At 42.7% G+C, this 12,487-nt stretch overlaps 1 protein-coding gene across 6 annotated transcripts in view; it reads right to left on the bottom strand.

The window, feature by feature from the left end:
- Nucleotides 1–102: 102 nt before the first annotated feature.
- PRKCZ (protein kinase C zeta) overlaps nucleotides 103–12,487 on the bottom strand; it is a 35,816-nt gene continuing 23,431 nt past the window's right edge. For all 6 annotated transcript variants that reach the window (XM_032708885.1, XM_032708886.1, XM_032708888.1 and 3 more), the window contains 10 exons: nucleotides 12,170–12,358; nucleotides 9,715–9,812; nucleotides 9,300–9,386; nucleotides 8,489–8,624; nucleotides 7,890–7,977; nucleotides 6,620–6,739; nucleotides 6,044–6,123; nucleotides 5,381–5,470; nucleotides 2,962–3,077; nucleotides 103–2,772 (listed from right to left, as the gene is read on the bottom strand). In XM_032708885.1, the coding sequence (XP_032564776.1) occupies nucleotides 2,685–2,772; nucleotides 2,962–3,077; nucleotides 5,381–5,470; nucleotides 6,044–6,123; nucleotides 6,620–6,739; nucleotides 7,890–7,977; nucleotides 8,489–8,624; nucleotides 9,300–9,386; nucleotides 9,715–9,812; nucleotides 12,170–12,358 (1,092 nt within the window). In that variant the 3' untranslated portion in view covers nucleotides 103–2,684. The remainder of the gene's footprint in view (nucleotides 2,773–2,961; nucleotides 3,078–5,380; nucleotides 5,471–6,043; nucleotides 6,124–6,619; nucleotides 6,740–7,889; nucleotides 7,978–8,488; nucleotides 8,625–9,299; nucleotides 9,387–9,714; nucleotides 9,813–12,169; nucleotides 12,359–12,487) is intronic.

Raw genomic sequence — 12,487 nt, 5'->3', positions numbered from 1 at the left:
TCCAGGACCAACACACAGGGAGGCTCCTTGGATTCCATTCACAGGGGGGTCTCCTTCAGACCTTGGACACAGCCCAGTTTACTGATAAATAATAACAGTCTGTTCACTTTTTCATTAAAGTCTTTAATAGATGTGCAAGAATATAAATGATCTCAGCTGTTATGGATTAGTATACCATCTTCTGCACAATTAAAACTGGTCAGCAAAGATCCCAACTAATTAATTATACAAAACTACAAGAACATATTTACTGTTTTACAATCATTAAATTAGCTAGAATTTCATTTACTATTTCAAATAAGACAACTATATATCATTACCAGATCCATTTGTAATATATTAGGATTTTTTTTTCCAAACCACACATTTAATTACATCCTTCATTTTCTTTTATTTATAAAACAAGTACTTTATATAAAAAATTTCCCCTTCATCATGAACAGAACATTATTCAAACACTTGCACATGAGCAACCAAACTTGTACCCAGCAAACTATTTGGCAACACAGCAACATTGTAAATGCCTGTAAATTCTTAAATAAAAATCAAGTAGTCTTTACAATGTTTGTTTAGCAAAATGTGTCTTCCTGTTCTTCCTTCCCTCCCTCCCAAAATGTTCTGAAACCTAGAAAAAAAGGTTAAAAAAAACCCCCAACCCACGTTTCTTAATATTTCCAGTTTCAAGGTCCATGCCCTGGCATGTCAAAGGACAGCTTAACCTGCCCCATTTGCACTCATGAGCTGCCTGCAGTCACTCTGATCACTCCTGATCACCTCTAGTACCAGGGGAGTTGAAAACACTGAAAGAAAAGTTATTCAGGGTAAATAAAATAAAAGAGGGAGAAGGGGAAAAGGGAGTAATTAAATGTCAGATTACATTTAAAAGGTAATGTTGCCTTTAGTAGATAATAAAGTATCTAAAGTCCAGGCATTTGAGGCAAATATTTCCTACTAGTTAAATTATTTAGTGCTGATTAAAACGCATCTTGCTTAATATGAAAAGCTACAGTCCAACAGAGAAACCCACAACTGAAACCTGAATGGGATTCCTAGAACTCAACAACCACAGGTCTGCATAATTGTGGCTAATGAGGGGATACAAAACAGATTGTTAATCAGTGATTAATTACTTCAAACAATGTTTTGGCAGTCTGGTCCTAGCACCTCATGACTCGGATGTGAATCCCAAAGATGTCATGTTCAGCACCTAATGCAATGCTGTACCCTGAGAAAACCAGAGGTTAATGGAAACAAAGTGAAAGTGTCCCAATTTGTCCTGCCTTTGCCACCCCTCAGGAGATGCCAGGGCCCAGGGTTTCCCTTGCCTTTCCTGCCCACAGAGCTGGTTTCCCCCTGGCTCTCCAGCCCCCAGTGTGACCCCCCAGCCAGCCCGGGGCAGCAGGGACAGCCCAGCCCCGGGGGCTCCCCTCGGACCCTCCCCGAGCTCAGTCCTGCACCCTGGGGGAGCAGCAGCCCTTTGCCCTGACACCCCCCTCTCCCCCAGAGGGGACTGGATAGTTGTCTTTTGCTTTTTCCAATTTCTTAGGCGTTTGTTTTTCTTCCAGTAAAGGAATTTCCCACTTTGATGCAAACTCACTTCTGGAACCATCCCACTCCCTGACACAGAATGGTTAGTTATTAATGGACACTGAGGAAAGCAGACAGTCTATAGAAGTAGGAGGTGTGCTTTATCAGGAAAAATGGATTTTATCTTATGGTTATTCTAGATTTACTACTTAAACTTTAAGGCTATGCTTTATTATGCTTTTGCTCTACTTCTGAATATTTGTACTGTTGATAAAAATACTTTTCAAAAATCTAATATACAACACAAGATCATTGTAGGTGTAGGCACTGCTTAAGTATGTTTAGAAATCCTTTGTGTGCAAATTTAGTTCTCTTCAATCTCTACGTTTTGGTAAATTTGGAGTTTTAAGACCACAGATTTGGAAACCGATACTGTAAATTCTAATTTGGAATTAATCTCACGGAGTCACTCTGCATTCCAAATTCTGTAAAAATGCAACTAAACCCCAGGCTGCAGCTGTGAACTGTATGTTTCAGATGGAAATGGTTACTTAATATTAACAAGCAGAACTTACCAGGTGTAAGAACGTTCCAAATATGCAATAATCCTTCAATGCAGTTTATCCATTTAGGCACTTAAATCTTGTACCCAAATTTATGTTTTGATTGCTAATAAAACACAACTCCTTTTAAATATATCTGAGACGTTTTAGACAGGTACCACTTGTGAAAAAAGGCATCAAAAATAAGCTTCAACACCACCGTAATATATTTTATTCTTCAGGATGTTACACTGGAATACTCTTCAACTGGGAGCTCATTGCATCGAGTGTTTGTAGAAAGTGTGTGGATCTCAAAAGTTTCTCATGATCTCCTTTTGCAGGGATGCAATGAACGTTTGAATCCTTCATGAAACAGGCACAAAATGCAAATTCCTTCATTAACGAAGCCAGTCGTGTCAGTGCCCAGAACTCAAGAATCACTAAGTGGCAGAGGACACCCACCAAAACCGTTCTTCTCTTCTTTGATTTTCAGCAGCACATTTGTTTTTAGATCATTGGTCTCCATCCCGAGTGAGCAGTCCCAGCCTCGCATGCATATACTGGAGTTAAGGATAAATTAATGTCAGTCACACTGTCCCCAACCAGCTCATCCCTTCATACTGTTTCTTCTGTTGACAGCAACAATGGATTAATATATTCAAATCCTTCAAATTCTGACTGATCTATTCGCTTTATGATATCTCTGAAAAACAAAGGGAAGCAGTGGTTTAGTTCATGGGAACAGCCTGTGAGTTATGCAAGATAGGGAGGGTACAATGTAATTTACTGTAGCACAGCCATGCCCTAACCAAGCACAGCCTCTCTGCAGCGACTTTGACACAGTTTCTGTGTTAAGTGGTTGCTGAGCAGCGGGTGGGGGAGCAGCACGTACTCATCGTCCGGGGTGAGCTGCACGGGCTCGCTGGTGAACTGCGTGTCGAAGTTGTCCAACCCGTAATCGTCCGTGATCTGCGGCTGGAACGGAGGGGTCGTCTGCTTCTTCTCCAGCTGCCAAACGTTCCATGGGAAAGGGAAAATCAGGATATGGAATAGTCACAAAATCCCCCAAGAACAAACCCAACTGCATTAAGTGCTACTGGAGAGCAGTGTCAGAATGCCCAGGTAACGTGAGGAACAGGCCAGGTAACACACCCCAACCCAACCCGGGCTCTGTGCTTGAAAAGAGAAACCCCAAAGAATCCAACCATTTCATTCTCTCCTGAGCTGGGAGGCTGCACTCAGGAGTGCACTCAGCAGCCCTGAGCCATCCTGAGCACAGAGAGCAGAGTGAGGAGCCTGAGCTCCACACACAGCTCTGGTGACTAAACCAGCAAAAATGTTCCTGCTCTGTGTGTTCCCTTTCCCTGTATTTATTTTTCCATGTAGCTCAAGCTTCACAGAAGGAGTTTTCAGTCAGCATTAGACTCCTTTCCTTCTGTCTCAACTTGAAAAGAGTTGGAAAAGCTTTTAAGTCAAATTTTTTTCTTTGAAATGGAGGGGGTGAGTACAAGATTCTAATAACTGACAACACTTTCCAAATATTTTTTAATTTTCTCCTGAATGTATTTCCCAGCACTTACTTGAAGTTTAGCTTTAAATTTATCTGACATGTTGATCCTCCCGAGCAGCACTCTCCTAATCATATCACAGAACAGATCACCTCAATCTTCCCAGTTTCTTTAAAAAATAGGTATTTAATATGAAAGCTTTCAGACAAAAAAACAGCTTAGAAAATATAAAAATTCAATCAGCATAAATGGTGACCAAGAAGTACCAGCTGTATTTAAGAATTTCTTAGACCAATAACCAAAATACAAATGCAACAGTCTTCTCTATTTCCCTCAAAACCCTGCAAAGCAGAACAGAAGCTGCAGTACCTGGTGTACCAAGAGGTACCAACCAAAAAAAAAAAAATCACACTGGGCTTTTAGAGGGAACACAAAGCAAGGGATGGCTGACAAAATCACAGCCAGCCCTCCCTGCAGGAGCAGTTCTGCAAACACCAGGGGTTTTCAGCTCTTTCTGCAGTCAGTGTGTTCTCTGCAGAGCTGCAGCCAAGTTCAGAGCAGCAGCTTCAAAGGGAGATGAAGCTGTGCAGCTTTTTCTCCCCTGAACCTTTCATGTCCTTGCAGCACTGCTGCCTCTTCCTGTGCTCCCCAGGACTGTGGAAATACTACATCCCTCCTTTTCAACTGTTAGCTAGGTATTAAAAATGTAATGCTGACAGGGAAGTGCTCCTGACCGAGCAGTTTTATTGCTCAAGTGCCAACAAACATTAGGATGTCACTTCTGGGATGCTTTCCATGCTGAAGACAGAAGGAACACAATTACCAAGTAGCAGCAGATTAAAAAAAACCAATTTCAATACAATTTTATGCTTGCAAACCCACTGAAATGCAAGTCATCTGCTCCACCAGGATCCAAGCACCTCCCTCACACCAGCACTACCAAAGAAAACCTGAGAGCAAGAGAGACCCTTCCTAACCAACCCTGCTGCTCACAGACCACGTCCTGAACAAAGGGACTGGTGCTGCTCACACCTGCTCAGGTCACTAAACCCTGAGTGACCCCACTGACTGTAGGAGTTATGGAACTGGCAAACTCAGTCTTTTTATTTCAATGTACTACAGGCAGATCACAAACACTTCAGATGACAAACTCTCCCAGGGTTGTACCTCAGGCATTTCAAGGCATTTGACCCCGTCTGGGGGTTGTGTCAATCACCTACAAACCTCCCTGGCAAGGCAGAGGAGGTTTCTAATCCCTGGGAGCAATGAGGTGCTGGGACAGCATTGCAAAGGGCTGGCTTTGCCAGGCCACACTTCCTCCTTCAGTGGGGCTTGGGATGTTTGCCAGCAGGACTGTGGGACATGAACCCCCACAACAGTGGGGCACTGAACTGTGGCACAAACCCAGACAGTCCTTCCCTGTTCCCACACCTGCAGGAACCCGGGAGGACGTGGGGAACATTTTACAGCAGCAGAACCTGCAAACAGCACCCAGGGAACAAATGGTTCCACCAGTGCTTTCAAGTGTTGCCTAAAACTCATATTTCAGAAATTATACCCCCCCAAGTCTAACCCTTCTGAGAGCTGGGAAGCACAGGCAGATTTTTGGTTGTGGAATGAAGCTGTTTCCATGGTGGTGATGAAGGAAAGCTTGGCTCTCCACCACCCAGGGAAAGCAGAGCAGCTTTTACACTTGTGGAGTTCAATCCCCCTGCTGCAGTGGGGTTGTTCACACGCACACAGTGAATAAAGGAAAGAGCCTCTTCCCCTGGAACAGCCCAGAACACAAGCAGTGGTTTTTACCAGATCCCAGTCGATGCTGCGGAAAAACGTGTGGGACTTGATATCAGCAAATCCTGTCTGGGGCTGACAGCCAAGCCTTTCTTTGGGATCCTGTGGGACACACTCCTGTTACACACTGCAGGCCACTGCAGTCCACCCTTCCCAAAGCCCACATGCACAACTCCAGCATTCCCATGACTGTGCAAACTGCTGCTGGGATGAATATATCACAGCCAGCAAGGGATTCTCATTCCTTTTTTTTTTTTTTTTTTAAATAAAAGTTTCTTGGAAAATTAATTTTTAAATGATACTTTACAAATTCTCAAAATATAAAAGAGATTTATTCAGTAATGCTTAATTCCTGTCCTCTTCTCCATTAATGATAATAGTCCTACAGATTTCAAGCAGCTTAATTAAATGAGCAATAAGTATTACAGAAAAGAGTTTATAAGCAAACCTACAGTTATCTTTTTCCCAACTAAGTGCAGGCTTTCAAATCAAGTCTGTGCTGTGGAATTCCCTCAGTAAATTTGCAAGTAAGAAATGGGGTTTTTAACATGGAGGATACCAAGGTTTTACAGATTTTCTTAATGGTAAGCAGATTAACTTCTTAACTGTATCGCTTTCAACAGGAAGCTCTGACTTCCAGCTCTCAGATGCTAAAAATAAGAGAATGTTATTTACCTTGTTTAAAAATCCTTTCAACACATGGGAAGCCTTGACAGAAAGAAACCTTGGAATCCGGATTGGCTTCTCAAGAATAACTGTTACAGGTTAAAAAACAGCAATATTGTTTTTTGGTCTGTGACACTGACCATGATTTCAATACAAACACTGTTATTATTTCAATGTGGTACCAGCTGGGAAATGGGAAGGTAATTATTTAAAACAATGCAAACAAAAAGAGCTACAGTAATTCAAGGCACTGTTATACTGACATTTGAAGATTTCCTAAGAGACATGTTAACTTCATTATCTTTTGCTACTGTGTGTAAACAGGAAATAAAACTTTCAGTGTCCTCAGTATATAGGAAAGGGTGTTTTTAAACAGCATTTAATTTAATATGAATTAAACACCATGCCAGACTATGTTACAGAACTGCAGTAACTGGTGTAAAGAAGGTTTTGCCTGTTAAGGAGTGGGCAGCTTCCCAACTCCCCAATGGAGCAGTGTGGGATAACAATGGGATGGGAAAGCCTCCTCCCCCATTCAAAGTGCCATTTTCCTCCTCCCTCCCCCCAGACCCCGAAGGGCTGTACCTTGGAAGAGGTAATCTTCAGTGTTCATGTCGGGATTGTCAGTGATGATGTCGAACGGGGACCGTCCCGCCATCATCTCGAACATCAGCACGCCCAGGGCCCACCAGTCCACGCTGAACCCTGTGCACAAACACACTCTGAACCCTGCACACACACACCCCATCACCTCAAACATCAGTCCACACTGAACCCTGTGCACAAACACACTCTGAACCCTGCACACACACACCCCATCACCTCAAACATCAGTCCACACTGAACCCTGTGCACAAACACACTCTGAACCCTGCACACACACTCTGAACCCTGGCACACACACAACCCATCATCTCCAACATCAGCACCCCAGGGCCCACCAGTCCACGCTGAACCCTGTGCACAAACACACTCTGAACCCTGCACACACACAAACACACACCATCACCTCAAACATCAGTCCGCACTGAACCCTGTGCACAAACACCCCATCATCTCCAACAAGAGCACCCCAGTGCACACCAGTCCACGCTGAACCCTGTGCACAAACACACTCTGAACCCTGCACACACACAAACACACACCATCACCTCAAACATCAGTCCGCACTGAACCCTGTGCACAAACACACACACTGAACCCTGCACACACACACACACACCACCCTGCACACACACACAACCCTACACACACCATCACCTCAAACATCAGTCCACACTGAACTCTGTGCACAAACACCCCATCATCTCCAACAACAGCACCCCAGTGCACACCAGTCCATGCTGAACCCTGTGCACAAACACACCCACACCCCCCCCCCCCCAGTCTGAGCCAGCTCTCCAGGGGGTGGGAACACTCCCAGGAGCCAAGATTAGTGGGTGTTAAGGCTCCCAGAACCAAGATTAATGGCCGGGTTTACAGTCCCGACACTCTGTGCTTTCACTCCATGCACACTGTCACTGTCACTGTCACTGGGGGAGTTCGAGTTTGCTGAGCTGGGATTACAAAGGTAACCTGTGGGGGAACCCCCAGAGGTGCCTGCAGACAACAGTGCTGCAGTGGAAATCCAGGGGATTTAAGCTATGTTCACATTGGTTTTGTATGATTTACAAAGAAGCTGAAGTGAGTGATTGCAAGAGAAAAAAACCCTCTTATTTCAGGAAAAAATTAAGCTGTACAATATGCATTCAATTTTCTCAATATATAATAGCACAGAAATGTAGAAATCTAAAAAGGGTTGTATTTGAAACAAGCCACAACTCCAGTAATGATAAGTTGTGTAGTCAAAACTCACCATATTCTTCTCCTCTGAGGATCTCTGGTGCAATATAATTTGGTGTCCCACAGAAAGTGCTTGTAGTGTCACCAGGGCCCAAACCTTCCTACGTGCAGAAATCATTTCATAAATTAAAAGCTGATCCCCTTTTCTGGGAATTTCCCTTCATTAGATTTAAAAAGCCAAGTTATGAGGGAGTCTAAAGAGCCTCCTTGCACAAAATAAATACTCATAGTATCAAAACTGGATATGACTCCACAGCTTATCTGAGCAAAGCAGCTGATTAAAACTGAGTCACAACACGTATGTAACAACATTTTGCTCACTATTTACTGATACATTTAAAAAGAAAAATCAGTTGAACAGTGTGGAAGTCCTTTTCAAATGGATGTTGGGGAAAAACCCTTCTCTCACATCCAGTTCCAAATGTGGTTCTACTCAACAGTATTTTTTTTCAGAGTAAACTTCCCATTCCACAGCCAAGTTCTGGGCTCAGTAACACCAGAGTGGAGATAAAGATACATTTTCTCAGTGCTCTCTAAACATCACTGGATGCAGCATCAGAGAGATCTACAGCTGAGGGACAGAGAGACAGAGAAACACAAAGAAAACCCCACCTTGCACATGCCATAGTCTGTTAATTTGATGTGACCCTCTGCATCTAAGAGAACATTGTCCAGTTTTAGATCTCTGTAGATGATGCCTCTTTCATGGAGGAAGTTTAGAGCTATACAAATTTCAGCAGCATAAAACCTGAAATTAAAAAGGAGAAAATCCACATTAGCATCAAGGTGGTACAAAAGCTGGTGCAATTTAAATGTCTGTTCTTGGAGCATCACTTTACAGTCAACTTTTATCTTTCAACAGCATAACAAAACCAAGCTATGCTTATTCATAAGGACACTGATCTCTTATAAGACCATTCCTTAAATTAAATATGAGAAATTATTTTTTTTATTCTAAGTAAGAAAATATTTGCTCTTTATCTTTTATCTTTTGCTGAAAATTCCAAGCATGGGAAGGAAGATCTGTGTTTTTAGCTTAAAAAGAGTGACAGTGAGACTTTGTGTAGCACAGGGCAGTGCAAAATGGATTTTTCATCTTCTCCTGCCAACACTATATTAATTCAACATAAGACCAAATTAAGTAGAATAGTTGCACCTTCTATCAACAGATCAAAGAGGCATTACCTAAATATGAAGCAATAAAGAGGAGTAAATAGGAATAACTGCTACTACTTAACTGCTTGCTCTAGTTCAAAAAGCCCTTCAAAAAATTAAATTAACATATTTTCCCAGGGCAGGATGTTCTAAACTTAAGAATCAAGCTTGCATTCTTTTTTTTTTTTTTTTTAATGGAATACATTTTGTTAAGTATGCAAACATCAAACCACCCCAAGCCAAGCCCTTGGTGTGGGGTAGGAAGTACCTTGCATGTTCTTCAGGAAGCTTCCTCTGCCGTTGCATATGGAACATGAGGTCTCCCCCATTCACATACTCTATGACAAGAAACAATCTGAAAGTATATAACACAATTAATGGATTCCAAGGGAACTCTCCAGCAGACTCCTGAGCACTGCCCTGGCCCCTCCTCAGCAGATTGTCAGGAGCTGTTCCTTGGGAAGCTCAGTTCTCCCCCTGTTCCTGCTCTCCCTCCAGCCCTGCCCCAGCCCTGCCCTGGTTGAGCTGCCCCCCTGTGCTGTGCTGAGCAGAGGATCCCTGGGACAGCTGGTGCTTCCTCCCCACATCCCCGGCTGGGGATGGCAGGAACTGTGCTGGGGGAGGAGCAGTTCAGCACAACGACCACGGGGTGCAAAACAAAAGAATTTTCAGATCTTTCTTACCGACTCGTTGTTTGAAAGCATGAGTGTAAACCAACTAGGAATGGGTTACTGGATGCCTGTTCAAACACATGTTTCTCTGTCTGTACCCAATCAATATCCTGAAATAGAGTAATTGAACAATCAGAACTCCTGCTGGATAACCACTGGGGGTATTCCCAGAACAACACTGAGCATCTGTGCTGCCTCACACACACCAGCACTGTCACACGCTCTTCAGAAAGACAACACCCCCTAAAAACCTGGAGGAAGTTATTAAACATTGGCATTTGGCTACACAGGGAGAAGTTTCTTAACCATTTGAGAAAGTTCTGCACAGAATTGAAGCCCTTACAAATATCAGACATCTGCAGGATTTTATACACTGCTCACTGTGCTGCATGGAAATAAATTCAGTTCTTAGATAACTGATCCCAAAGCTGCTGAAGCAACTCATGCCAGTGACACAAGCAGTGAGAATCTGCAGTTTTTAAAAGGTTCACATAAACTGAACTTCATCTTCTCATCTGAAATTCAAATTTAATTCAATGAAACTACCAAAACCTGCTCAGTTGGTCCAGTCAAAATCATGAAAAGCATCACAGATACCTTTAATCCTTCAACAGGGCAAGTCCTGAATACCCAGTGCAAAACCACATCATAAAAACCTACCAAAGCCTGAATGTGCTGCAAACTCAGATGCCTGATAACAAAGTATTTAAGCACTATTCCATGTAACCACACAACTGAAACCTTCCAGGCAGTTTTAGCAGTAGAAGTTCACTCCTCCTGCAATGCACTGCTCATGTGTCACCCTGCCAATACACTAGAAATATAATTATTCTAAAAATCCTCCTGGATACTTCCAGCTCTCCAACCAATGTGGAGACAAATACAGAGAGTGAGAAATCAGGCCTTCCTGGCAGGGATGGCCAGAGAAACTCAAGTCTCAAAGGAAACCAAGAAATGTTACTATCAAAGTAAATAAATCTGTTGGGTTTTGTGTTCAGACACTCAAGGAGATACAACCCCTTGGAAGGGTAAAGCTGGATCCAAACAAGAGCCAAACATCCTACTTTGAATAAGGCAATAAATATGTCCACTTCCTTTTGGGTTTACTGAATGAGCTTCTCTTTAAATTAGCCCCAGTTAGTTAATTAATCAGTGCACTTGTGTACTCATGCATTAGTACTGTACTAGGGCACCACTGTTAACAAAACTCAGCACAGGAAAATTTCACAGCAGAAGCCCAGGTATTTGATTTGCTTCTGTCTCACTTCTCTCCACTATCAACCATTCCCTGGAAAGCACAAGCCAATTGAAACACGCTGATCCTTGCTATGTAATTGATTTTTCTTTCCCCATGAAACACTTACAAGGTGAAATTTCCATTACTTGCAATATCTCACGCGCTCCCAGAATTCAGAGAATTTCCTATCAACCCCCAGAATTTCATTATGCAGACTATCTCAGAGAAAAGAAAAGCCAATTAGCTCAATCTTCTGTGTAATTATGAGAGCCACTATTCAAGAAAGCCTTTTCTCATCTACCTCTGGTTCTCAGAAGCTGCTGCATAACCCAGGGAACAGCACTTCAGCTTCTGCCTTCTTGGAAACACAGGGCAAAAGGAAAGGGTGAGGGAACCACACAGCAGCCTGAGCTTTGTTCAGAAAGGGAAACAGCACAAAGAGCAAGCCAGAGGATTTTAGAAGAACTGATCCCAGCCTCTGGAATAATGGCAAACATGACAGCCAGAGCAACTACCAACACAAATAGTACTTAAAACAGTGGTTTGGGCTTTTTTCCCCCAGCATCCTACTTTCAAAAAAGTGTGAATATTACAGGGAAAAGATGAAGGGTTGTTGAGGGGGTTTTTTTCCCCCCTTTTGAATTTTTCTTTTTCCCCCCAAACTTGTGCATTTGAGATCTTGTATTAAAACAATTTTAACCGGATTTTGAAAAGAATTGAGAAATGCAGTGCATTTCTGTGGCAAGCAGAAAAACCAGAGACCTCAAATGGCAGCATCATCATTTCTGAAGTCATGGAAAAAACATCCCAGAGTACTGTGCCTCTTGCACATAAGCTCCACCACCAGGCCTGTAAGAACACACTTCCAGCTCCTTTTCTGACACACAGACAATGCTTTTGCCTTGGAAAACATCTTTGTTTTCTTTCAAAATTAAATGCACAAATTCCCCATTTATCTCGTCACTTACAGATCAGTACGTCCAGGTTGGAATATTTAATACATAATTTCTACTAAAACTATTAATAACTGTTATTCAAATAAGGGACATTTCTCTCAGATTTCCTCCTGCTGCTTCACTCAGACAAGCTGAGGACAAATGAGTTCCAAAGTCAGAAAAACTACGACAGAAGAGTCTGACCCACGAGCTGCTTGCTCAGCTGAATGTTTTCTGTTAAAGCATCCCAAGTTTTTATAACATGTAACAGAATGCAATTAACCCAGAGTTTTACCTCATCATCATGGACCAGTTCCTTTTTCACCACTTTCATGGCATAGATCTGATCGTTCTTCTTTAACCGAACCAGCAGGACTTTGGCGTAACTTCCACGGCCGATAACTCGGATTAAATCAAAGTCCTGGAGTCCAAGCCCCTGAGAAATCTTAATTCCATCCATTCCATCAATGACTGGTTTGATATCCTGCATAAAAAGAAACAGATGCTGGAAACAGAAAACATTTCCATAGCAAGTAACTATTAAAGCAGAGAGAACTTTCAGCACGGGGCAGAATCTGCTGAGGTTGCTTGGCCCTGGACACAGGTCTGAATG

This window comes from Chiroxiphia lanceolata, chromosome 22 (assembly GCF_009829145.1).
Source record: "Chiroxiphia lanceolata isolate bChiLan1 chromosome 22, bChiLan1.pri, whole genome shotgun sequence".
In the NCBI taxonomy this organism is placed as follows: domain Eukaryota; kingdom Metazoa; phylum Chordata; class Aves; order Passeriformes; family Pipridae; genus Chiroxiphia; species Chiroxiphia lanceolata.
This window is presented reverse-complemented; position numbering and strand designations above follow the sequence as displayed.